This window comes from Solanum stenotomum, chromosome 1, assembly GCF_019186545.1.
Source record: "Solanum stenotomum isolate F172 chromosome 1, ASM1918654v1, whole genome shotgun sequence".
In the NCBI taxonomy this organism is placed as follows: Eukaryota; Viridiplantae; Streptophyta; class Magnoliopsida; order Solanales; family Solanaceae; genus Solanum; species Solanum stenotomum.
In genome coordinates this window covers 3,892,590-3,918,950 of record NC_064282.1, presented here as the reverse complement: position 1 = coordinate 3,918,950, position 26,361 = coordinate 3,892,590, and the positions used below count along the sequence as shown (strand labels likewise).

Here is a 26,361-nt window from a genome sequence, read left to right as displayed (position 1 = left end):
AAGGAAAAGCTACATAAGTGCAGCAAGCAGCGATAACGCCTAATCTAAGGCTCAAACTATCAGACTAAAGTCTGCTGCTTAAGTCTGCAAGAAGCTAAGTCATCCGACTGACGTCAGCAGGAAGTCAAGGCTATCCAGCCCACACAGATCATAAGTCTAAGGCAATGCTAGTTTAACCTAAACTAAGGACATCATGCTTACGGTTAAGGATGAACAAGCATACAACACTTAGCATACAAGCGTACAATAGCATTTAGCACATAAGCATGCAACTCTACTAAATCGGTTAACAATGATACTATACCTGAAATACGGCCAATTGATCCTAACATGAGGTATATAATCAAAATACGATAGGAAACTAGTACCCACCCCCAATTCACTCCAATCGACATGCTTTTACACAATTCAGCTCAATCTTAAAAGACATGAAATCGTAGCCGAACTTAAGGCCGATCACGTGCTCTGCAAATCACTTTACCGGAGTTTTCCCTATCTGAACGGCCTCGAAACGCTGCCCCGCTATCAAATATAGATTCACAACGTTAGTACAGTTTTTTAGACACCAAAATCACTACAAACAGAGACGGGTTAATTTTGGAGTCAAAACGAGAATCGTAAGACCCTCACCAAACTGCCCGAATTTGACTCCGTCAAGAGACCCTAAACGGCACCCCAAACTTGTGTTCCAAAATGGAACACAATTCGGGGATCAAAACAAAGCAAAAACCAACAAGCAAGAAAACCACACTTTAATCAACCAAAAGAAAACCTACAGTAGTCTAAACTCGAAATCAGCAAGGATCTAATGGTGCCCAGCACTCCTTAAACACTCTACGATGAAGTCATGACAATTCTCAACACGAAGGACTTTGAATCACCCAAAACCGAATATACGAAGCTCCCGCATTTTGAATCGCCTAATTCGGATAAAAGATAAGAGAGTTATGAGGGTTTTAAGGTTTGGAAAAGGTTGCTGTTTTTCTGCATTTATAGCAGATTTTCTGCAATCTTCCAAAAACTAAAAACTCCGACAGGGTGCTACTAACTTGTTCGGAACCATGTGTACGCAAACGAGATATGCAACCATACCAAATTCAATATTACGGACTCAATGGCGCAGTCAAAATTTCCATACGAAGTCATCTTGACAAAAGTGGGTCCCACACCTAAATGTCATTTTAAGTCAAAAACCATAAAAGGGCTCGAAAAAATATCGAAAACCTTGGGACACAAAAGAAGGGTCAATCTAGACCAAACTCGACATTCCGGAGCAAACCGCATGACGGAATTCTCATCCGAGCGCGTTTACTCAGAATGTTGACTAAAGTCAAACTTAGGCTTAAACTTAAAGTTAAAACGCCTAATCGCACCAACTCACACTGAAAATCTCGGGAGTCAAGCCAACCAAGCCACTAGCTTAAAATGACCCTTCCGGAGCTGATGGAATCGTTAGAATTGGATTCCGATATCATCTTCTTGAAATTTTGATCGAAAATGATCGTTCAAGGTTCATAAGCTCCAAAACACAAAAATTCGCACCAAGACCAAACGAACGACCATGTGACCAAACTGTCAGTCCCAACAAGTCATAAATGACTTGGGGTCGCTACAGGAACGCTCTAAATAACACCCAGAAGGCAAGACACAGAAATGACCAGGAGGGTCATTACAACTCATCAGTCACGACCCGAGTCTACACCCTAGACGTGGCCGACACTCAAGAACCATTGTTGGTCCCCAAGGGAACCCTCATCCTGGCTGACTACAAGCGGAAGACTAACTTAAGCATGCAAAAGCTTTAAACTGAAATAAAATTCAACCAAAATCAACTTTACAAAACTTTAACTCAAATGAACAACTTAGAATAAAATAATATATTCAATTCGCCATAAAATAGGCAACTTAAGTCTTTAAAACATTTAATAAAATAAATGGATAAATAATACAAACTTTTCAACTATACTGACTATCCATGAATAATCTAACTGATAAAGATGGACGTCGGGACAAGACCCACGACATCCGCACTAAACTGAAAAATAAATGAAATCCTCCGAAAACAAGGAGGCTCACCATAGCTAACTCGAACTTTCGGATGTATCAACGAAGCTCCTATTGATGACCCTGAATACCTGTGTCTGCATCATGAGAAGATACAGGCCAAATGTCTCAATACGTGGAATGTACGAGCATGTAAGAGAAATTCTAAATCATAAACATAATCTTGAAACTTGATAAAAAGGAAGCATACTTACCTCTTGTCAAACTTACTCAACTCAAGGAATACTCAAGGATACTCAAAACTACTCAAACTTACTCGACTTAGAATTTCTCAAGGATAAGATACTCTACTCAAAGATATGATATTCGACTCTGGGTACTCACCTCTGGATACTCAACTCAATATGACTGAACTCATTTCAATATAAAGCAATTTAAAACAAGTGCAATATAAAGAAACAAACTGTTTAAAACATGGTTTTTAAACTCTGTGTATTTATAAATACAATGATAACTCTATATTTATGCAATGATACAATATGAACTCTGAAATGTATGTAAAAATACAAAATAAACTGATGTATATAAAATACAATAACTTCTATGAAAGTTTCTCTAACTGACAACCATCACATAAGAGTTATTGTGATGATACATCGATCTTCCTCACGCTACCAGCGCATCCTATACCCGGTCAAAGGTATAGGACCTGAACTACTAAGTGGATTCACTAGTCTATTGTGAAAATGTTTCATCTAAAAAGTATGACCATTTTCTACCCATGGTTTATGAGGGTTGTGAGTTGTCTGAACTCTCACCCATATCGGTGCTCAATACTACTCCCAAAAATATACTAGCTCTTATGTTTTAAAAACATACTTCTTTTTGCTGATTTAAGATAATTTCTCAAAAACTTAGCTCAAAGGCTATCTTAGAAATCCCAGTTTCCTCTTTTCCTTCATTTAGAAAGCGATTACTCAAACTTTACTCTTTACTCTTTACTGAACTCAAAGCGTTAAGTCTGAAAACAAAGTTTAAACATTTGTAAAAAGACTTCTTAAGATATGGTTCATGCCGAATTATGGACATGAACGACTCAATGCAAGGTTTTCAATAACCATAGATAGAACTCAATACTTGGAACTCAAGAACTTCAATGATACTACTCATCTCAAGATTTTTTGACTTATAGTGTTCATGCGGAATTGTGGGCATGAAATATTCAACTCAAGTGAGTAAGATGTTTTTCGAAAGGGATTAGGAACTCAACACTTAAAGGCTTAGAACTTAAAGATACCACTTCTCTGAAAGATGCTCAACTTACGAAGTTCATGCGAAATTATGGGCATGAAACAGCTCGACTCGATGGTCTACATAACTATATGGAACTCATGTATACGACTCTTCTTATTCTCTAACTTACTTCCTCAAAACTTAGTTCAAATCGATAGTTGATCTCAAAGGATTCACAATTGAACTCAAAGGTTTTCTTGAACTTTACTCTTAACTCTCTCTTGAATGTGAATTATGAATTCAAGAGTTAAGATTCATGCTATGAAAGATCTCATGATGACAAAATAGACTCATGAATACCTTCTCCTCACTCTCATACTCACTTACTCGAGTCTTGAAACAAGTTCCTAGAAGTTGTAGAAGACTCCTCAAAATGACTCAAATATGTTCAAAAGAATTCTCAAAACTTAACTCTTAACTCTACCTTGAATGTGAATTATGAATTCAAGGTTATTATCATGTTAGGAATGATTTTAGGTGTTTAGAAGTAGCTTAGATTAGTTAGAATTGAAAAGGAGTGAAGATGCACTTTAAACGAACTCTAACGGGGAAACCGACGACAAACTGGATGGGGCAGGCGACCCTGGCGCTATGGGTGGCGCGGGGTGCTAGCCCCTAAACTTCAGAGGGGGGTTTGGGGCGCTCTGGCAGGCGCATCGCGCCAAGCCCCAACCCAGAAAACTTCGATGACTTTGTTTGCTCGTTTTCTGACCCTAACTCACCTAGAATCGAACGGTTTCTTCCCCAATCACTTAGAATCAATTACTTAACATAAGTACACTCTAATCTACTCAATACATCCCTTAAAACACTCACTTTGATCTCAAGAAATCATCCAAAACTCAACACAACAAGATTTAGAATGAACTTCAAGAACACCTATCAAGAACTCTAATCTTCCAACTTCAAGAATGAAATTTCGCTGAAAATAATATGATTGGCGTGTGGGTGAACAAACCCAACACTATAGAAGCTTACATACCTCTTAGGGATTAAACCCATGGCGAAAATCCGCAACAAAACGCAAGACTCTCGACGAACGCTTTGATCATCTCCTCTTTTCTCCTCTTTTCTCTTTTTTTCTCTTCTTGAACTCCCAACTAAAACCCTAGGCTAATTTTAGGATTATAAAACTGAACCTAATAGGATTAGACCCTTAAAACCCTACTAAAAAATAAATTAAATCTGATTGGGTAAGGAAAAGACCAAAATACCCCTTACTATTTTCGGCTAACTTTCCGTAACTGGACAGCCTAACTTCAAAAGGTCATATCTCACTCATCCGAACTCGAAACTTAGCAAATTTGGTGGCGTTGAAAAGATAATTCAAATATCTTTCCTACGGTATCTTGTAGAACACCTAAATCATCATGTGATATGAGTTATGGTCATTTGAAGTCTACCCAAAACTCATACTTAGCTTAACTTGCAAAATTTCAGATTTTGCTATTTCCAATTTAGTTATTTTTGGAACTCAAGGTGCTATATCTAGTGGCCTTAAAACTTATGAAATTTTAAATTCCTTAATAAAATCCTACTCACAACGAAGGACGGTTCGAGTCTTAGCTCAATTTTTTTTCTGGGGTGTTACCGGAGCCATCATAGGCAGAAAGCATATGTGAAGTTGATCACTTCTTTTATCCATGGTAGCCAGGGAATAGATAAGAAAAAACAGCTGATGAATTAAAAAAAGAACAGGAGATAAAAGAAAGTAGAAGGTGTTGTATATCTATTCGTCTTTGCTCGTCATGGTTTTATAGATAAACAAGGATTTTGAAACTTCTGATCTTGCTAATGTCTTCATGGGAGCATTACTTTTCTATTGTAGATAAGGTGCCATTGCTGACTTTTTGTACTTTGAAAATTCTAATTTGAGTTCAAGACAAGTAAACTAGACCTGTTGTTATCATATTTTTATGTCTAGGATTTGTCTCTCTATGTATTCGTCAAAAAAAAAAATACAAACTTCTAAACTATCAAGGAAATCAAACTATACATGTTTGGCCATAGATTTCCCAAGTAATATTTGGAGAAAAAATTGGCAAATAGTGTTTGTCCATACAATTTGTCATTATTTGGCAAATATCCAAATACTAGTTTTTTCTAGTATTGAGTCAAATCTCTTTATTTGGGATCTTTTAAAAATTGAAATTTTACACCAAACTTTTATTTTTCACAAAAACACCCTCTATAGTAGTTGTTTGCATTGTATTACATATTTTTTTACGTGAACACCAAAGTATTCAATGAATATGAAAGTGATGATATGGTTGTTGATGAACAATCGGCTCAAGATAATAAAGTCATGTGCTTTGTCTACTTCACGATGTATGAAATGATGCTTGTTACCCTCACTACAAACTACCACATTGCTCCAGTGTCATGGACACTACTTGTCATTTGTTGCAACGAAGATCCAATTGACTTGTAATACAAACTTATGGTTAGTTTTGATCGTTTTTAAAACTTATGGGTATAAATCATACTTTTCTACAAAAGTGAAATATGTTTTCCAAATATTATGGCCAAACACACCCAAATTTTCACCCAAATAATATTTGTCAATCTATGACCAAACGCTAGCATTATATAGCAAAGAAAGTCCAAATTGTCTTAACACATAAATGATGTAACAATAATACATTTAAACAAATTCCCATCAGCTGGAGCTGCTCTTCCGCATCCTCAATTCTTCTAGTAAGGAAATCAAGCTATTGTCAGATGATCCGCCTTTCTCTACAGCCATTTTAGCCGAATTTCCTAAAGCATCTGCACGGCCTCGCATCTCCTCTGCTTCCTGACCAACCATCAGTTTGGTCACTGCTCTTTGTATGTTTTCCCTGTTAATTGGGACTCTGCTATCTGTTCTTTGAGACCAAGCCTGAACACCTACTGGTACTCCAATCTTTAATATCTCTACTAGTAGCTTTTCATTAAAAAATTGCTCAGCTGATAGCGGCCATGTGACCATTGGCACTCCGGCACTAACTCCTTCGAGCAATGAGTTCCATCCACAGTGAGTCACAAAACCTCCCGTAGCTTCATGATCAAGGATAAGCACCTGAGGTGCCCATCCTTTTATTATCAAACCTCGTCCATTCAGCTTTTCTTCAAATCCTTCTGGCATCCACTTTTCCTGCTCTTCATTTGTTGTATTTTGCCTCACCACCCATATAAATTGTTGGTCTGATGCTTCAAGAGCGAATGCTATCTCAAGCAATTGATCTGATGAAAAGATGGACATGCTTCCGAAACATATATAAATGACTGATTTTGGTTCCTTGCTATTGAGCCAATCCAGACACTTCTGCTCAGAAAAGGAACTGTCTTGGCCTCTTTGTGATTTATCTTCATTGTCTTTATTGCAGAGCGAAACAGGACCAACGTGCCACACTTTTCTCCCTACTACTTCCCTGAAGTGTTGTACATAATTTGGTTCCATCTCATAAAAGCTGTTTACAATAGCTCCATAGCTAGTCGCTTCTGCTCGCATAAAATCTTTAACTATTGGAGTCATTGGGGTTTCTTTTTCATCCTTCCAGTGTTGTGAAATCTTTGATCTTGACATCTTTATTGTGTCAGGAAGGCCAGGGATGACGAACTCTTCCGTCTCGGATTCAACCTTCAAATGAGGTTTGTGTTCCATAAAAGAGTGATAAGCACACATAGGAAGTAAACCAGTGCCATTAAAAGCTAGCCTTGGAATTCCCAGCTTGGCTGCAACATCAACAGCCCATGAGAAGAAAGTTCCTGCTATTAGACAATCTGGATGATCTTCCTCCATGAACTGTTCAACTGGCTGTTGAAACAAGTACAAGGCTTTGACGAATTTTAGACTCATTTCTGAACTAGTAGTAGAAGCTAAGTTTTCACAGCCCTCTGGCAATCCAGCTTCTTTACAAGGGAATTCAGTTGTCCGGATGCTAATATCACTGCCAAGCTCTCTATCTTTTTGGATTGTTTTTGAGAATTTAGTCGCGTTGAGAGGAGTCGTGATGATTGTTACCTTCACACCATGCTTGGAAAATTGCCTGGCCATGTCTACTAATGGTATCATGTGGCCTGGAGCCATCATTGGCAAAAAGTATACATGAAGTTGATCTGTTCTTTTATCCATAGTTGCTATAAGAATGGTGTATTTAGCAGTTGAAAGAAAATAGGAGGAGTTGTATTTCTAGCCTTTGCTCATCCAGTTTTTTATAGTCAAACCAAGATTTAAAAAATGTTGGATTCTGGTTTTAGCTAATGTTTCATGATGTATTTACTTGTCAAAAGTATGTAAGTTGTCATTGCTGACTGTTATCTACAATTAAATATGAGTGATGTGCAAGAAAAGTATAACTTCTATAGTTTATATGATTTTTTTATGTCTAGATGGGATTGATCTTTGATCTTTGGTTTATTTTTGTAGTAGTCATGTGCATTTAGTTTCCAATGTTTTCTTCTTTCTGTCTGGTTGAGGTTTTAAAGAGTGATGGGTTTGAATTGTTTATTAAAATTTGGACAGATGTATAGTTGACTTGTTGCACAGACTTGATTGGATCAAATTAGACATTGTGAAATAGTTTTACCAAAACACACTATTACACTGACTTTCTCCATTGAGAAAATCCCAACGTCAAGTGCGTGATCCGAATTTAATTGGATTTCAATGAGAGCTTCAGCCACCGGGTAAAAAACCAAAAAAAAAAAAAAACTCACTCCATGCCACTATAATTTATCATAATTAAGTGTCATTTTTTTCTGAACCACTCATCAAGACTAGCCAACAAGAAGTTTATTGGAGTCTCACTAGGTAAGACTTCTGAATGAGATCACGGTTTTTGGACAGGAGAATTGGTTTCGTAGTTCATTTATAATATTTATTTTTCTAATTTTATTATGTATTTTTACAAGAAATTTTTATTTTTACATATAAAATCTGAAAAAGGTAATGTTCTTATATTTATTTGTAAGTGGACAAGAGATCCTTGTTTTTGACATGTGTCATGGCCCAATTGCCCACATTCATTTCGATGCGTGGCAAAGCTAGAGATCCAGAACTTGGCCCATAGTTAGGCTTAGTCTGCAATCAGCCCAATATTGGCGTAGAATTTCTTCGCTTAAGTTGGGCCAAGATGCACACCGAACCAGCCATTCTTCTATGGAAAAATTACATAAGTGAAGGTCTTTTATTTAATAATTACCACTTTTAAGTATACTTTTAATTTATTACTATTTTTGTCAACTTTTAGCAATACTTACTTAAAACAATTTTGTTCCTTTAAACTTAGCAAAAAGTGTTGCAAGCCCAGGTACCAAATCCTTATGAGAAGTCGTTGGCCCTTTTCCGTCCTATTATGATTTATTTATGTTCTAACTTCTACCATACGACCCCTTAGAGATAAAGAGATCTCGTTAGTGGTAAGTTTCGTCTTTCATTTGGTCGTGTTACTAAGTACTCTAGTAGTATTAGGATTACGACTCAACTCTCAACTGAACACTCTCTCTTAGAACAAACAATAGTCTCAAATTATAGTACCTGAATTTAGGATAACTATTTATCGAATTTATTTTAATATTTCCTAATAAACCAAGTGAAGATAAAAATTTCAAGTGAATTGCCTAATAAGTTGTGGTGGAGCCACCTTATAGCTTCCTTCGGCGGAAAATTATATTATTTATACATGATTAAAATAATATATTTAGTAGATGTCGAACCCCTTCGGCTACTTCGTGTGTCTATTTTTTCAAATTTTGAACCCCTTATTAAAAATTATTAGGAGATTATCTCTATTCCTATTGCTCCTTTTTGTGTTCACACTATATTTATACTAGTAATTTATAATCTTTTGTGTGCATGAGAAAAAACAAGTATTAAAAAAATAAATATAACATAGGCGTGACATTAAACTCCTCACTTATTTTGCGCAATGGAATTCCACATATTCATTCATCTACCTAATAATCATGATTCTTTTGGTTTATGGCCGATGAGGTGCTCCACTTTCAACATTTTAAATACCCATTTAGCAAGAACTTTCTGGAATCTCTGTTTAACTCCCCCATTTAAAATAGATACAAAGTTAATTGTTTTTTCCTTTTTTTATTCATTGTATTTACTTGAAACATGAGAGTTCTGAAAAAATTACACTACATAACGATAGCCAAAGTTTTGATTTGTATCCGTTCGCTTTGATACAGAGCGAAACGATGCACAATATAACAATCTTTTAAAAGTAAACTATTGTTATTAATGTTATATTTAATAATTTGCTAAACTATCACTATAATTAATAATTAGAGCTCAAAATACCACCTACTATGAAATTTTCTTATTTGATAATAGCTAAGACCAATCACTATAAATTCTTCCAATTACCCACTACAATGTGAACTAATGAGTCTCTTTATCTTTTTGAAGACTTCACCAACCAAGAGAATTAATACCATGCATCTTTTATGCTATAAAAGAAAATCATTATAAACAATTTTTTCTCATCTCTCCTCACTAAGTAACAAAAAAAATTCCAATTCCATGAAGATCTTTTATTCCCTCATTATTTTTTCAATTCTCAACAATATTAATTGCCAATTACTACCACCTTTACCAGCACCAAATTTAACCTTCATAGACCAAAGTCTAGCTCTAATATTTCCAATAATACAAAATTTCAAGAACACAATTACTCTTGATCCTTTTGGTGTCACAAAAACTTGGACAGGCCCTGATATTTGCAATTATAAAGGCTTTTATTGTGATAATCCACCTAATAATTCCTCAGCAATTTCTCTTGCTTCTATAGATTTCAATGGATTTCAACTTAGTGCACCTACATTAGATGGTTTCATTGATCAACTCCCTGACTTAGCCATATTTCATGCTAATACCAACAACTTTTCAGGCATAATTTCTTCGAAAATTTCAAATCTTCCATATCTTTATGAACTTGATCTTAGTAACAACCAATTCATCGGTACATTTCCCATGTCAATTCTCAATATCAAGACTCTAACTTTCTTGGATATTCGTTACAATCTCTTGACAGGAATAATCCCACCTCAAATTTTCGTACAATATCTTGATGCATTTTTTCTTAACAATAACTATTTCATTCAAAAACTTCCAGACAACATTGGATCCACCTCTGCTTTATATTTAACCTTAGCCAACAACAAATTCGTTGGTCCAATCCCTCGTAGCATTGGACAAGCTCCGAATTTGTTGGAAATTTTATTCTTGAACAACTTGCTCACTGGTTGCATTCCTTATGAATTAGGCCTTTTGAAAAAAGCAATTGTGATCGACATTGGATTTAACACATTAACTGGTCCATTACCACATTCATTAGGGTGTTTGGAAAGTGTGGAACAATTGAATTTTGCTGGAAATTTGTTATATGGACAAGTTCCAGAAGTGATATGTTCACTAAAAAATTTAGTGAATTTTACTTTGTCATATAACTATTTTACAAAAGTAGGGCCACTATGTAGGGAATTGATCGAGAATGGAGTTCTTAATGTTGAAAAAAATTGTATTAATGGTCTTCCTAATCAGAGATCAATATTGGAGTGTGTATTATTTAGGATGCAAATTAAATTGTGTCCATTACAGAAGAGCTTGAGGATCATACCTTGTAATATTTCTAATTTTAGTCCCCATAGACCACTTAGACCAGAAAGACATTTGATTTCATACTCTGCTTTGTCAAAACATACAAAATTGTATTAATGAAACCTTTGTTTTAGTGTCTTTTTGATTTTTATTTTTTTTTCTATGTTTTCTACCTGTTGTCCGGTACTACAGTTCATCTCACAACTTATTTTCTTGATTATTCATTTGGTATTTGAAATTTATTGATTTGACTAATTTAAATTCATTCTGAGTAGGGTATATTGGAGGAAAAAATAGTTCGAATTCAAAATCATTAATTAAAGACAGAGAAATATCATTTTATCATGCAATACTCCTTGATAATTTAATGCTGCAAAATCAATGGGACTTTGTGTTTTTTTGTTTTAGATTTGAGGATATAACTAGCCGCATGAATTTTGATGTGCCACTAGAACTACTTTTTGGGTCAAGAAAATAGTGGTGGAAATGTTGTGCACTGTTAAGGGAAAAGTAATTTTGTGTAAGCTATTTGTTATATTGGGAGATAGCATCTAAACTACTCCCTGTTTACTTTTATTTATCTAATATTTTAAAGTATATTTTCAATTTTTATTGTTACTTTTAATAAATCAAAAAAAGATAATTATGTTTTTTTAGTTTACTCTTTGCATTAATTACTTATTTTTCAAATCATATTATAAGACCTAAGACTATACATCAATTAAATTATTAATATGAGACTTGGGGTAAAAATACTTCTCATTTGAGATTGTTACAGGGCAAGTGCTTTTTTTTTATTTGGAAACATGGTAATTGGATTTCATTTCAAGCCACACAAACTAAGAGGCAATATTGTGCAGGTTCCTTTATTTTCTATTATATTATAAAAGGGAGTTTAGGCCCAATTATAATATAAAATATTCAAGATTGGGACTTTTCCCAATCTTCAATATTATATATTATACTTGTGGAACTTTCAAAATTTCTACTATGCCCAAATATAATATATAATATTCAAGACTGGGACTTTCTTGAATATTATATATTATATTTAACTCCCTTTTAAAATAATATATATATGTCACAAATGAAAAAGTCTCAATCAAGGAAGCAACATATATCATTTACAAATAACTTAAAAAACATTAAAAATTACAATAATTATCAAATATATATATATTATTTTAAAAGGGAGTTAAATATAATATATATTGGGACAGAAAAAATAACACATATCATTTTAAAATTACCAAAAAAGTATTATAAATAATAATAATCAACAACTTAAAATATAGATATTTTAAAAGGGTTAATTTTGTAATTTTATCCATATCACATAAATTAGGACAATGTGACCAGTAATGTACGTTATTTCAAAGTTAGATAAAAATATTATAAATCACAATAATTAATAACTTAATTTTTTTTTAAAAAACATATGAAAATTTGGATGACTTTCCAAATTTCATTTGTGTCACATAAATTGAGACAACAAAAATAACATATATTGGGTTCATTTTAATTTATTTGTCTTATTTTTTTTTTGTTTTTTTTATATTTAAAAATTGCGTAAAAATACTATAAATCATGATAATTGACAACATAAAATATGTTTTGAAAAAAATACAAAAAATTCCACTGATTCTTGAAGTGAATCTATCGTAAAAATACTATAAATCATGGTAATTTGACAACATAAAATATTTCAAAAATGTTGTATGTAGGTAGTCTTATTATGTCTTAAATAGCATAAAAGAAAGTACAAATTTGTGATAAAAAAACTTATTCTTTTATCCACGCAAACAATCACTTCAAAAACTTGATTATTAGCCCCAAAACATATCATTTATATTATTGGACCCGTGCATAGCACGAGCAACATTATCTAGTATTATTAGAAGAAAAAGTTACCTGCATATTGTGAGAATTTTAATTTGAAAAAAAAAATCATTGGAACTTCAATTGGTACAGTATTTGGTGTAATACTACTGCTCCAGCCTCCAGAGGGGACAACACCACAACAAAAAAGTCAAATTTTGAAGTCAATAGTAAGTGCCTTAGGACATCTCCAACCCTACACTTTATTTTACTTTTTAAATATAATTTTTTTTATTTTTTCAGATAATCAACTCTAACCTAATTTTTTATTTTACTCTCTAAAAGAGATTTTTTTTCTCTCTTCTCAATATTATATTATTATTTCTATTTCATTCTTATTTTCTTATTTTATAATATAAATCATTTATTTTTTTTCCCAATAATTACTTAATATAATTTTCATGTGATATAAATTTATTTTTTAAAATTTTTTATTTAATATAAAATTATATTTTATTTTAAATTTTTTAAATAATATGAATTGCGAGATAATATTATATAATATACAAATTAATGGACAAATTCAAATAAAAGTGAAATACAATTATTATTTTTTATTTTTTACTAGGAACAAATAAAGCTCCATATCAGTCATGTTTCTAATGTCACAAGTGCCAAACAAAAGAAAATTTGCATGATAAATGGTTTAAACCAATATATATCCTGATTCAAACACCAAAATTTCTGCGAACTTTGATAGCATACTTTCACAAAGGGAAGTACATCTCCTTCTTCTTCTCCCTCTCCGTCTTCAAGGACGCCTGGTGCTTGGTCAAGAGGCAGGTATTTCTTGTTCTTGTAAACTTCCCTCAGAGCAGCCTTTTGCTTCTGTGAAATTACAGTCAGAACCTGGGCAATAGACAACCTTACCACCTTGATTTTGGAGAGCTTGTTAGGAGCACCACCAGTGACCTTGGCAACACGAAGAAGAGCAAGTTCTGCCTTCAAATCCTTCAACTGAGTCAGTAGATCAGGCTTCGACTTGTTCCTCAGCTCATGAACCTTGATTCTGGCCATTCTTGATGTTGGTGGAGATTGCTACAGCGGCGGCGGCGGCGGCGGCTCGTGAGTGTTGATTCTAAAACCCTCGAAATACAAATCACATAAACACTCAATTTTTGAAATTATTACGTTACTCTCATAAATTCTCTATTAATGCATTACGGAATTCAAAATGAACATATTTGTCCTTATTTTTTTTTTATGTCTAGCTAAAAATCGGACATTTTCATACCTGATACCATTTATGTCGTTGGAGCCTCTACGACATTTTGAATTGATACATTAAGATCACGTTCATCCACAATTATCATATTGTGCAACATAATACATGTAGTCATTATATCATGTAGCACTTTTTCTCCCCAAAAACGTGACGGTCCTGCAATAATTGCAAAACTTCGAATGCATGTTCAACATCTTTTCGGCATGATTCTTGTTTCATCACAAATTAATTATTATGTTATTTATTGTATTTTATCTTGTATTTAAATTATTATGTTAGGTATTGTATTGTTATCTTGTATTTAAATTATCATATTATGTATTGTATTTTTAAATTAAAATTTTCATCTTATCATTTTAATTTTGTGTATTCTTTATAGCGAAAATTAATAATAAAATCAAATTATATTATTGACGAAAATTAGAAAAAATTAAAATACTATTATTTCGGGATGAAAGTAGTATATATTAAACAATAGATTTTTAAAAATATTATATTACATTTTAAAAGAATTATGAATATTAGATATTTAATTAATGACATTATATGTAGAATAATATGTTAATTAGAAAGTAATAAAAATAATAATAAAATATTGAAAAAGTGAAATAGAGAGTGTGAATAGTAGTTCTCCAAATTTGGAGAACTACTATTCACCTCTCTATATATGAAGAATAGAGAGTAATATGGAGATGGGTTGGAGTGCCCATTCTCTATTTTACTCTCCAAATATAGAAAATGGAGAGTAAAATAAAGGTGGATTGGAGATGGTCTTTGGGGTCGTTTAGTTACCATGATGGAATAAAGTATGGCATAGCTGATCCCTTTCATTTTATTTAATATTAATAATATATTCAATATAATTTTATATGTGAGTTCTGAGAAGAGTCTAAAATATATACAAACCTTACTCTGATTTTTACAGCATAAAGATATTGTTTTCGATAAATCCTTGACTCAAAAAAATATAATCAAAGCAAGATAGAAAAAAAAATGTCATCAAGATATAAAGAAAAGATGTTATTTAAACGCTAAATAAGAAGAAGACGAGAATAAAAGACTAGCTTCCTGCCTCTCCAACATATAAGTGTGACAACATTCAGCTATCTATTACTTTTTTACCCTAATCCTTGACCTCCCTACATTCCTATCTATGATCATATCCTCATCTCCCCAAAATTAAAGCTAGTTTGGATTGATATAAAAAAAATAGTTTTTAAGTCAAAAAATAAAAAGTAGGGAGAGATCTACTTCTGATTTTGAACTTTTTAAAAATCATTTTTTATTTATTTTAAGTTATTTTAAACTTTGCCAAACACTTTCAAGAGTTATAAATGACTTAAAAGTAGGTTTGACCAACTTTTAAGTCAATCCAAACAGACTTTTTAATCTTCTTCGATCTACCTCTAACTATCCTAAAACTTGTTATAGTCACCCTCTCACACATCCATATTGGTGCTTCCACACACCTTTTCTTCACATGTCCAAACTATTTCAATCTCATTTTTCTCATATTGCTCAGCGTCCGCCACCCAGGCAACTCTCATCTTGTCCTCTATAATTTCATCTTTAATCTTATATCTCCTATTAAGTCCAGATTCATATAAAAAAATTCACCTCCACTGCCTTCATCTTTTAAACGTGTGCTTAATATTCATAACCAAACATAAATAAAATAATCACATAAAATATTCAAAACTGATATTCCTTATCCCACGAATCAATTGACCTCTTATGGGTTGTTTGGTATAGGGGATGAGATTGTCAAAATTATCTCACCGTATATATATGATATAACTTACTCCATCATTATAGTACAAATCATGAAATAAATAATTTCAAAATTAATTTATTCCTGATCACTACTACTTAAGTAGTCTTCCTTGCTCTCCTATTTATGGTATCTAAAAAATGTGGTAATAGTACTATGAAATGACATGGACCATTCAGCTAATGGCTTATTGGCCAATAATATTTAAGACATACAACAAATTATAGAAGACCCATCATAGGCCCAATAATGAAAATAAAGAAAGGGGCCCAAATCTTCTCCGTGCAGATTCTTCTTTAAGGGTCAATATTAGGAGTATTATTTTTCCCTCACCGACACGTTCACCGGCGTAAAGCCCGTTAAGTTTTAGACTTTTATCACGTGATCCACCATAAAAGAAAAATGAGCCCATGGGCCTACGAGGCCCACTGTTTTTCTAACTGACGGTCCACGTGAATTCTGCTAACACGTTAACTCACGCTCCCTTTGAATTATTCACTCACACGCGTCTCACAAATCTGAGTCGTGTAACAGCAACGCTTGCTCAATGCGCGTGGATAATCATTTTTTGAGAAAAAACTCATTTCAAATTTTCGAATTCAATCACCGACGATTCATCCAAAATTTGAAACACAAGTGTCTGTCGCCTCCTCGTTTGGATTTTTATATATCACCACCTAACTCATAAATTAGATTTTTGGATTACACTGTTTGTAAATAATTTTAGATGTCTTTTTTTATTAAAAAAAACTGTTATTCAATTTGATATATTAATGTTAGTTTAATATTTCCAAAGAATTCTGAAAGTTTTTGTTTTCCATTTGATTTGACTTCTGATAAACAATTAAAATTATTGTTCCACCATTTAGTCCAAAATTGAAGGAAAATTTGTTTCTATTTTCAATTATGAGGATACATATAACAAATCTTTTATTCTTGATTCAAATTTTATTAGATCGAAATCGGACACAAGGTGAAAAAAAAAGACATGTACCAAACCTACCATTAAGAGAAAGAAAATAGTGATTTTTGGCTAATAACAGAAGTTTCCTAAGCTAAAATTGTTTTCTTTGTCGGACTCTGTTTAAGTACTTGAAAAATTCTTGCAAAAATCTAACCGCAGAGATTTAATTTAATGATTTGAAGTGTCATTTTCAGCTAAACGAGGTTTTTAGAGTAATTAATAACTAAATCAAAAGAAGAAGATAGCTAAAATTTTGAAAAGCAATATTTGAGTTCATCATTGCTTTAGCTTCTAAATATTTCACACTTGAAAAACCTATGAAATATTACAGATTACTCATATCTATAAACTGGATGAAAAAGAAAAAGACATTGGCTTCGTGTTTTTATTTTAGGCTCAAACAGAAGAAGATGATGATGTTGTGGGAGATGAAGAAGGATCAAAGACTGAGCAAAACTCAAACCTATTAGCTTCCATCTTTTCCACCACGAAATGCCCCAACAATTCTTTCGTTTCCACCAAATTCTCACTGCACAAGAACTCTTCACTGCAGATTTTCTCTACATTTCTGTCGATTTCGTGAACGAAAACATGGGTTTTGTCGGAATTACCTCTCTTGCTCCGGGCAAAAACGCCGGCGGTAAATATAGCCGTCATCCGTCCCGGAGCGGCAGAGGAAAACCCACGTGGCCCGTCTATCAAAATGACATCCCACGGCACATCGTATATGTGATTGGGTAGGTCATTTATCCCCAATTTACAGTCGGAAAATAGAAGATTCTGCACAGGCCGGCACTCCCCTCTGAGCTGCTCTTTCGTGTAATCCAACAAATCGTGCAATTCACTAACTTTAGTCGTGAATTGAACATCGTAAGCTTCAATTTCCGGGTGCTTCTCTTCTAACTTAGATACCAAATAAGCACTTTCGTCAACAAAAACCGTACGCCCTTTGTGATTGAGCGAATGCCACAAAAGGGTTTCGTGAGTAAGACCAAAAACAAGGAAATTACAAGGAGCTTTACAACGGCGGAGCACATTAGCGATCGTCTTCAGCTCCACCGCCGACATGCGGGAAGAAACAGTAGACGAGTTCAAAGAAGCATAATGAAGAAGCGCGTTAAATACAGTCGCCGGCACCGGAGAGCTACCGGCGGCGGTATCCGTGCCTGTTTTCGCGATGGGTATCGCATCCTTAGCAGTGAAGAAAGTAAGTGCAAAAGCAAAAGTGAAAAAGGAAAGGAAAACAAGAAACCAAATGCGAGGTGAAGCAGTAATTGTTCCTGATCCTTGCTTGTGAAGAGATGGGTGAAAAACTATAAGCTTAGCATTACTAGCCTTCATTCTCTCTCTCCCTGTTTTTTTTCTGATTTTTCTTTCGGTGATTTCTTCACATGAAAGTATACAGAGGAATTCCGGAGGGATTTGGGAGAAAAAAGCACGACACGATTACCTAGATTTCTGTCCGTGAGATTTCTCTACTTTTTCTTCTTTTTTTTCCCCCTTTATATCTTTTTGTATTTCAAAATTTAAAGCGTATAATTATTGTTGGATGGAGTTAATGGATGGAGGTGATAAGGAAGTTCAGAGGGATTTGGTTGTTGTTTGGCAAGCCGGCAAGATAAACCAGCAATATTATGGCGCATAAATAAGGAGGGACGGGAGGGTGGATTAATATTTTATTTTTCCGTGTTTTTTGGGTCAGTTTATTTTAATTTTCTAATTATATAATATATAAATATTTGATGGTACAGTAATTCTAGATCTAAATTTGGAAATTCATTACATAGATTATTAATAGAATACTAACAGCTAAGGTTAAAGAGACTCAAGGGTGGATGAATTTGAGAACATAGAGATATTTGAATATATTCATTTCGTTTATCTTTTACTTGTCATATTTGAATTTGATAGAATCATTATTTCATCTATTTCTATTTGTATGTCATAATTTCAGATTTCATTTCCCTTAAAAAAAATATGTTAGTTTATCATTATACTTTTATTAAATGAATATAAATTAGTTTATTTTGATTAAATTAATTAAATTGATCAATAAATATTAATTAATCATTTAGTCTTCCTGTGTTGGTTAAATTCATATTTATAGGGGTCCTTTGGTTTGAAAATGAGTTATGATAGGATAAGTTATGTTGGGATAAGTTATGTTGGAATTAGTTATGATGGGATAAGTTGTGTTGGGATTATTTTTTATTGAGTGTTTGGTTTGTTGTATTCAAAATAATAAATTTTAAAAACAATTTATTTGTTTACAAAAATGTCCTTCATTAATGTAAAAAGTGATATAACAAAAGGGTTGAAAGAGACATTTTTGTCATTTACCTATTTTATCCCGGGATAAGTTATCCCGGGATTACTATACCACCCAAGGAGAGGGATAACTTATCCCGGTACTAATTATTAATCCCGGGATAAGTTATCCCGAACTTGCCAACCAAACAACAAAATAAGAAGTACTATAATTTAATCCCGGGACTATTTGGTATTATCCCTCACACCAAACGACCCCTTAAGGCTAATAAATCTTAATGGTAAAATTGAAAGAATAAAATCTATTTATTTTTAGTAAAAACGATATATAAATAGAAACGGAGAGAGTAAAAAGAAAGTAATGTTTTGATTATTATTTTCAAAACATACCCTCCAATAAATATTCTAAAATAATTGAGGAAAAAGAAGTAGCGTACTCAGATAACATTTTAATGTATCAACAACGGCGACAATATACCCTTTTTATCTTATCTCTCTCGTGTCCGAAGAGATTAGAATGTATAAATTTTAATATTTTTTTAAAGTAAAAAGATTGTTTTTGGTAGAGCTTCGATTCAACATAAATGTGATAAAATATTTCAATAGTTTTAATTTGTTTTTTGATTGTTACGTGATATGGAAGAAGACATTAAATCTTATAGTTTTAAATTATAATGTATCAAATTATCTTTTAAAATTATGATCTTAAAATATTATGTGAAAATTTAAAATTTAAGAGTCAATAAAAAAAAATTGCATATATTTTAAACAAATTAAAAATAATAATAGAACAAATAAATTAAAACAAACTTTTTAAACATATGGCATGTGTCAATACTTTTAAAGGGCAAGAACGTATTTGCATGAAATTTGCAATTTACAGTCTTTAAGAGGAGCACGTTACGTTCAAGCTTAGGTAATTAAAATGACAAGGAGTGTTTTTATTTTAATAGGTTCTATGATATCATAATTATTTTAAGTTTTCTTTCTTATATTAGAAAAAAGGGTCCGCTGAATGTAATAAAACTCATTATTCAGTTTAAATTGTCTTATTAGGAATTAATTAGCTTGAGGGATTTGAACAATTAGATCTGTTAAAGTGTATTTGCTGATTTCGTTTTAGCACTTAGCATCAAAGCTACAAATACAGAGAGTCCCATAGGAATTTTGTTGTTGAGAGCCTAAATTATATAATTACCGTTGGGTTTAAATAAGGTATTAAATACGTAACGTGTATTGGGTCATCCCGTGATTAAATATTGTCATAATAACACAAGGATGTAATGACATTAAATAGGAGTACTTTATATGTCCAATTAATATGACGTAATTTAAATTTGAGACTCAAATAATATAAGTTCAATCATGTATTTTGATAGAGAAATATTTAAATTTTTTAAATAAAATTGGCATGCACACAAAAAAAAAATATAAGGCAAATATATATATGAAAAAATTACGATAAAATACTATTATAGTAGTGATTTTTTTTTAAAAAAAATATTAGTAGTGATTTTTCATCTCACTATCGTACGAATAAACATTTTGGTGGAATGACACCTTTGCTTTTTTTAACTTTAGCAAAGTGAAAAGAACATCATAGTGGAATAGACATATTATTAATTTAACAAGGGAATTATTTTAAATTAATGTTCAGTACAACCACTAATGTCCTCAGACTATTCCTAAAAAGCCACGTTCATGCAATGATAGATTAAGTGAATTTTATCTCTCAAACATAATTTAGTTTGGTAACACATAATTAAATTATTGTTATTCACATTCTTTTGAAGTCCTTATAAAATTCACTGTACATACAATAATAATAAAAACTTATAACAGTACATCTCCTCTATCAACTGCGGCAATATTGCACAATTATTCAGGAAAAAAAAAAGGAATACCAATAAGTTTGATATTGACATCTAATCTAATTTAATTTAATTTTATTTATTTATTTCATGATATTGACATATAGTTACTGTCCCTATTCCGTAATTAGTACATTCCTTAACTCTAATATAAATTCATATAATTATAGTACCCAAAAATGCACAAACACCTCACATTTCACAGTAATTACTATTGTATAAAATTATTTGAATGTGGGCCTTGTCTAACGTACTTGTTCGAAATTGACCATATATTCTGTTGTTGTTGGCTGCAGTTATATCATTTTCTTTATTCATATAGTAATTTATATTGAACTGTGAATTCCATAAATGTGTCCAGGACCAAGTTTAGAAAAATCAACTACTGTTGAGGTGCAAATTTATTATTGTTGGAGGTGTGTCACCACAGATTTACAAATATGGGTGGGTGTAGTATGGGTATAGGATATTATTCCAACAACCGCTATCGCTTGTTAATTTAAAATTATAAATCTATCTTTGTTTGAAATTTCTTCTTGTATCTAATAGAAGAATCCGGTGATGTTTTTTTGCTAATTGATCAAGATTACATTCATCACAAAGGTAACGTATAATTACGAAGCTATAGCTAAGCTAAGAGAACAACTTGCTATTATAAAATCAAAGACAAATTAAATTGAACAAGAGAATTAAAAGGAGTAAAGTAGTATATATAGATAAGTTGATGAACAATTTGTATAGTCCCTTTACTGGCTCTAGAGTGGGGGTGGTGCCAAAATCAAATCCAATCCGCAGCTCAATCCGGTTAAATTTGGGTTGGTTATTGATCCATTCATTCATTAGTTTAACCCATTCAACTCTCTAAAAATTGGGTTGATATATAATCCGAGTCAACATATTTTTTTTTAAAAAAAATAATCAATTTGATATGTTATATATAATCATAGTAAAAAATAAAATAAAATTATTAGGTACTAAAATAGTTTTAAAAAAACAAATAAAACAATTGAGTTTAGTAAAAACTAGATTGAGTTGAGTCTTGACTCGTTATATAATACTTTTTGACCCAAATAAATTAGGATTGAATTAGATCTTGACTCAATTATATCTATTTTGACTCGTCCAAATTTAACACAGCTCAATTTTCAACCCTCCTCTAGAGCTACCTAGCTCCTTGGCAACTGAATCCCTTTTTTATTTAATATAATATATCACAACTAAAACTGTGTTATGAACGAATAGTCTCTCATGAGACATAAGTGAAAAGTTCGTAAATTATGTGTAAGATGCAAAGTAAAAGCATGTGGGTCATATATAAATCACAAGTGGGTGGGAAATAAGTGTTCGGTTTTGGTTTTTCAAGTTGGGGTCGATTTATTATTTGATTTGGTGTTTGATGTAAGGGTCTCAAAATTTTGATACACCAAAAAATCAAACTTTTAATAAAATATTTTTAAAAAAATATATAAGTGAACATTTCTTTGATAAAAAAAAAAGTCAACCAACAATTAAATCATTCATAAACTAATCAAAGTAGCAACAAATTTATTATTCAGATAGTTAACTTCAACTATTAATTCACAAGAGGACCAAAATGTTTTTTTGTCGATCTACGTCATGTGAAGGAACCCGTCTGCTTCTTTATATTTCTCGAGCAATAGTTGGAGGCACAATGTTCTTGATAAAGACAAATAAGATCTTCCAAGCACAATAAGTGTTTCATGGTACACATCATCACTTAACGTAGTTTTAAATTTTTAAGTGTCTTATACTTTAATTTTGTTCTCATTTTATTTTTCATTCAGACTGAAAAACAATTTTAAAATCACCAAATCAAACCGAACTGAATTAGTTCGGTTCGATATTTGGTGCACATATTTTCAAAATCAAAATTTGATATAATCAAATTGAAGAACCGAACGCGTACCCTAATTAAGGTTATCATGTGAACCTAGTAATTTTTGGTTAAATTTCATAGAAGTCTTGTATTAAAATGTTATTTCCTTTGTTCATGTTTTCTTATTTGTGTTTGATTTAACACATTCTTAAGAAATAATAAATAAAATATTTTATAATATCATTTTTAATTATTGTAAGTCATCTGAATATTATAAAAGAAATAATACTTAATAATAAAAATAAAGTAAATATGAAAATTATAAATTATTTTTAAATTTTTTGAAGTGAACCAGTAAAATTGAAAATGTACTAATTAAATATTGTTATAGTACGCGCGAGAATGAACGGTAATTATAATTTTTGGGTCAAAAAGTGTAAGGTTGTTAGAGAAGTGACAACATACCGTTCCGCACTTAACGCCTAATTGCAGTTTTGGTCGTTGTGTTTACTCTTTAAAGAGTAATTTTTTTATATCACATTTTGATTATAATAAATTTAATGTCTTGAAAAAATGTAATCAGAAAATGACTATAATTAATGATAAGAATAAATTAGAAATTAAATGTAAAATTATCCATTAACGTTATAAGATAAACAATTATTATTGGACGGAGAGTACTCATTTTCAATTTTCATGCCTTGTTTGTTGCTATAATTATTATGTGCTTGACTTCAGCTTTTTTAATCAAATCAAATCTTTTGGATATATAGCAAGCAAATTTCATTCCTCTTTTTGAGGAAAAGGACTATTATTGAATTAGTTTAATTAGAGTAGTATTTTTAGATTGTGTGGTTTAATTTTTGTATTAATATATTCAAAGTTAAGTGATTTTTGTGGAAAAATCTTGATTCAAATTTTTGTATTTTCCTCAAATGACGGAAAAGAAATTTATGCAAATTTGGTTGTGTTTATAAACTTTTAAACTCAAATATAAGGTGAGACCTCAGAAGGTTTTCCTCCTAAATATATATATATTGATAAACAATTTTAAGTGAAATTTTATTATATATAATTTAGGAGAGTAGAATATACGTAGATCTTATCAGTATTTAATAGAAGTATGAAAGACTATTTTCAAAACTTAAGTAACAAAAGAAGAAAACTACATAGAAAGCATAACAATTAATTTTTTTTTATAGGATGAAATGAGAAGAAAAGATTGTACCAGAATGCATGCTTCCTATTATTGCTATCTTTTTCTCCATAACTTACTTTATTTTATATAATATAAAAATATAATGTAAATAAGACACCAAACTTGGCTTTTAGCTATGACTTGATTTGAAATCCTTTTTTCCCCACCTTGTGTCCTATGTCTCGATTTTGGATTTTGAATAGTTTATATTTGCACAACGTAAAACACATTCAAAAAAAATTGCTCTATAATAATAGAATAAAAAAAATATATTAATCTTACTTTCAAACAAATAATGATGAGGAATCTCTGCTTTTTTTAAGGCAAAGTACCAAAGGTAATCAAATTAGTGGGAAGACCATAAGAAGTGTCTTGCCATAAAGAAACAACTTTTATAAAATTAATATTTTCCAACCATCTTCTTTTGATTAATTAATTAGAAAAAAAAGCTTTTCCCAAACACAACGTTAATCAAGCCTATATTGATTACTACGTTAATCATTCTTGTTTAAAGGCTTAAGCCTTAAACATAATAATGCACACCGCTCTGTGTGTAATCCCATTATACTACTTGTCCTAGAGTACAAAATGTTAAATTTAAAAAATAAAAATTATTTCGAGAATATCCTATTTCTTTTTAGGTGTGCTGAATATAGTACGTATTTAAATTAGTCCCCTTTTCAATATGATGAAACATCAAATTTTTTTAAACATCAATTTTTCTTGTTAAATTCATTTTGTTACGGATTAAGGATAAGATTATACAAAAAATCAATTAACTAGAAACTTTTTAGCACCAAATTAACTGGAGATTGCTGATAAACTTCATATTAAAAAAGTAATTTTTTATAATTTTATATTATTATTAAATTATTTAAATAAATAATACCTCATAATTATCTCTTACACAATTATAGGGATTTACATTGATTATTATTCCTTTTTTACAGTTACAAGTCACACCTCCACACCCCACCTAAATCCCTCACCCCATGTCAATTCCACATTAAAAAAAACAGAAATTCATCTTTCATCACTTTCATCCATACTCCATTGAAGCCGATTTTTCAACATCTAAAAACTGATTAGGAGAAATATATTCTCCATACAATTAAAACAAAAGGGCAAATCTCTACTTGTGAGACATGGACTTTCAATGGGGTTTAAAGGATTTTTTGTGTTTTTGTTGTGTTTATAGGAGACTTGTTTTGGAGTTGAGTGCTTTGAGGCTTTTCATGTAAAATGTTTTGATTTTCTAATTTGGCTGTAGAATTTCTAGAGTTTTCTTGGGACTGACGATTTTACCAGAAATTTAATTCTGTGAAGGTGAAGGTGAAAGGGTTTAGGGTTTATCAATTTTTGCCCCAAAATTGTTAAAGATATGAAGTTGGAAAAGGATGTTAAAAGGGAGAGGGTGACGAATTTTATCAGTTTTATTCAAATCTAATTTTTTATTTTTTTTAAAAAAGAACATTTTTCATGAGGAGTTAATAGTTGACAGGAAGGAATTATATGTCGTTTGTGATCACAGGTGTAACTGATCTGGCTTAGACCAAAAAGGTATGATCTTGATCTTTCAATTTGTATTTTATAACATATATTTATGCATGTGATGTATGGTGTTTGTACAAATTCTTGTTTATGTATGATTTACATGATTTTGTTTGTACATTTTTCAAAAGGAAAAGATTTACATGATTTGTTTGTTGTATTAGTCCTTCAAAAGTTAATAGGGTTTTTTACTACATGGGATATGGTTAAATCAATTTAGTAGATTTTTTTGTTAAAATTGTTATATTATGCATATTATTGGTATGAAAGCTGACTTAATATACGATTTATGAATATGGTATGAATTTTGTCTAATGGTGGCATGAATTGGTATAAAAATGATATGATTACTCTCTCGATACATAATCTAATGTTTTGAAAAAAAAAACAATACAAAAATTTCATGTATTACTTATATTTAGTGTGAAACTTGTTTAAATTTGGTATGAAGTTGGTACACAGTTTAGAGGAATTTTTTTTATTTTCAAATTATTCTCATTATGTCTACTAATCTGGCATGAAACATGAATAATACTGGTATGAAAGCTGACTTAATAAACGATTTATAAATATGGTATGAAATGTGTTTTAACATTGGTATGAAATTGATTTATTGTTGGTATGAAAGCTGACTTAAGTTGTGTATTATTTTTATCAAAAAATGGTATGATGTCAGTGGTCCAATTATGTGAATTGATCGTAGTTTGTTAAATCACCCATTTTTTTGTATAAATTATGACTAATGTTGGTATGAAATTGGTAATTTCTTATAATACCTAATTTTTTTTATAATAATAAGGTTTCTTTTTCAATTTCTCCAACTAGGTTGATGGCAATCCGGAAAAATAAAGAACGATGATGGCGCGATCAGTGAGAGTGAAATAACTGGGACTGTTGCTAGCAAATT

The 26,361-nt window shown here is 31.5% G+C and overlaps 4 protein-coding genes across 4 annotated transcripts; 1 reads left to right on the top strand and 3 right to left on the bottom strand.

Moving 5' to 3' along the window:
- Positions 1-5,791: 5,791 nt before the first annotated feature.
- LOC125842618 (scopoletin glucosyltransferase-like) lies at positions 5,792-7,485 on the bottom strand. The gene has a single exon (XM_049521939.1). It carries the CDS (start codon positions 7,412-7,414, stop codon positions 5,957-5,959), a length of 1,458 nt encoding a protein of 485 aa, XP_049377896.1. The 5' UTR covers positions 7,415-7,485; the 3' UTR covers positions 5,792-5,956.
- A 2,317-nt stretch (positions 7,486-9,802) lies between these two features.
- On the top strand, positions 9,803-11,031 carry LOC125878457 (uncharacterized protein At4g06744-like). Its single transcript, XM_049559718.1, has one exon. It carries the CDS (start codon positions 9,815-9,817, stop codon positions 11,006-11,008), a length of 1,194 nt encoding a protein of 397 aa, XP_049415675.1. The 5' UTR covers positions 9,803-9,814; the 3' UTR covers positions 11,009-11,031.
- A 2,329-nt stretch (positions 11,032-13,360) lies between these two features.
- Positions 13,361-13,852, bottom strand: LOC125850012 (60S ribosomal protein L35-like). The gene has a single exon (XM_049529937.1). It carries the CDS (start codon positions 13,784-13,786, stop codon positions 13,361-13,363), a length of 426 nt encoding a protein of 141 aa, XP_049385894.1. The 5' UTR covers positions 13,787-13,852.
- A 3,132-nt stretch (positions 13,853-16,984) lies between these two features.
- On the bottom strand, positions 16,985-18,194 carry LOC125853640 (protein IRX15-LIKE-like). The gene has a single exon (XM_049533366.1). The coding sequence runs from the start codon at positions 18,068-18,070 to the stop codon at positions 17,126-17,128; it is 945 nt and encodes a 314-aa protein (XP_049389323.1). The 5' UTR covers positions 18,071-18,194; the 3' UTR covers positions 16,985-17,125.
- Positions 18,195-26,361: the final 8,167 nt, after the last annotated feature.

What these genes read in the sequence shown, in the direction of transcription:
- LOC125842618 (XM_049521939.1), bottom strand. Translation starts at nt 7,414, where the DNA reads ATGGATAAAAGAACAGATCAACTTCATGTATACTTTTTGCCAATGATG.
- LOC125878457 (XM_049559718.1), top strand. Translation starts at nt 9,815, where the DNA reads ATGAAGATCTTTTATTCCCTCATTATTTTTTCAATTCTCAACAATATT.
- LOC125850012 (XM_049529937.1), bottom strand. Translation starts at nt 13,786, where the DNA reads ATGGCCAGAATCAAGGTTCATGAGCTGAGGAACAAGTCGAAGCCTGAT.
- LOC125853640 (XM_049533366.1), bottom strand. Translation starts at nt 18,070, where the DNA reads ATGAAGGCTAGTAATGCTAAGCTTATAGTTTTTCACCCATCTCTTCAC.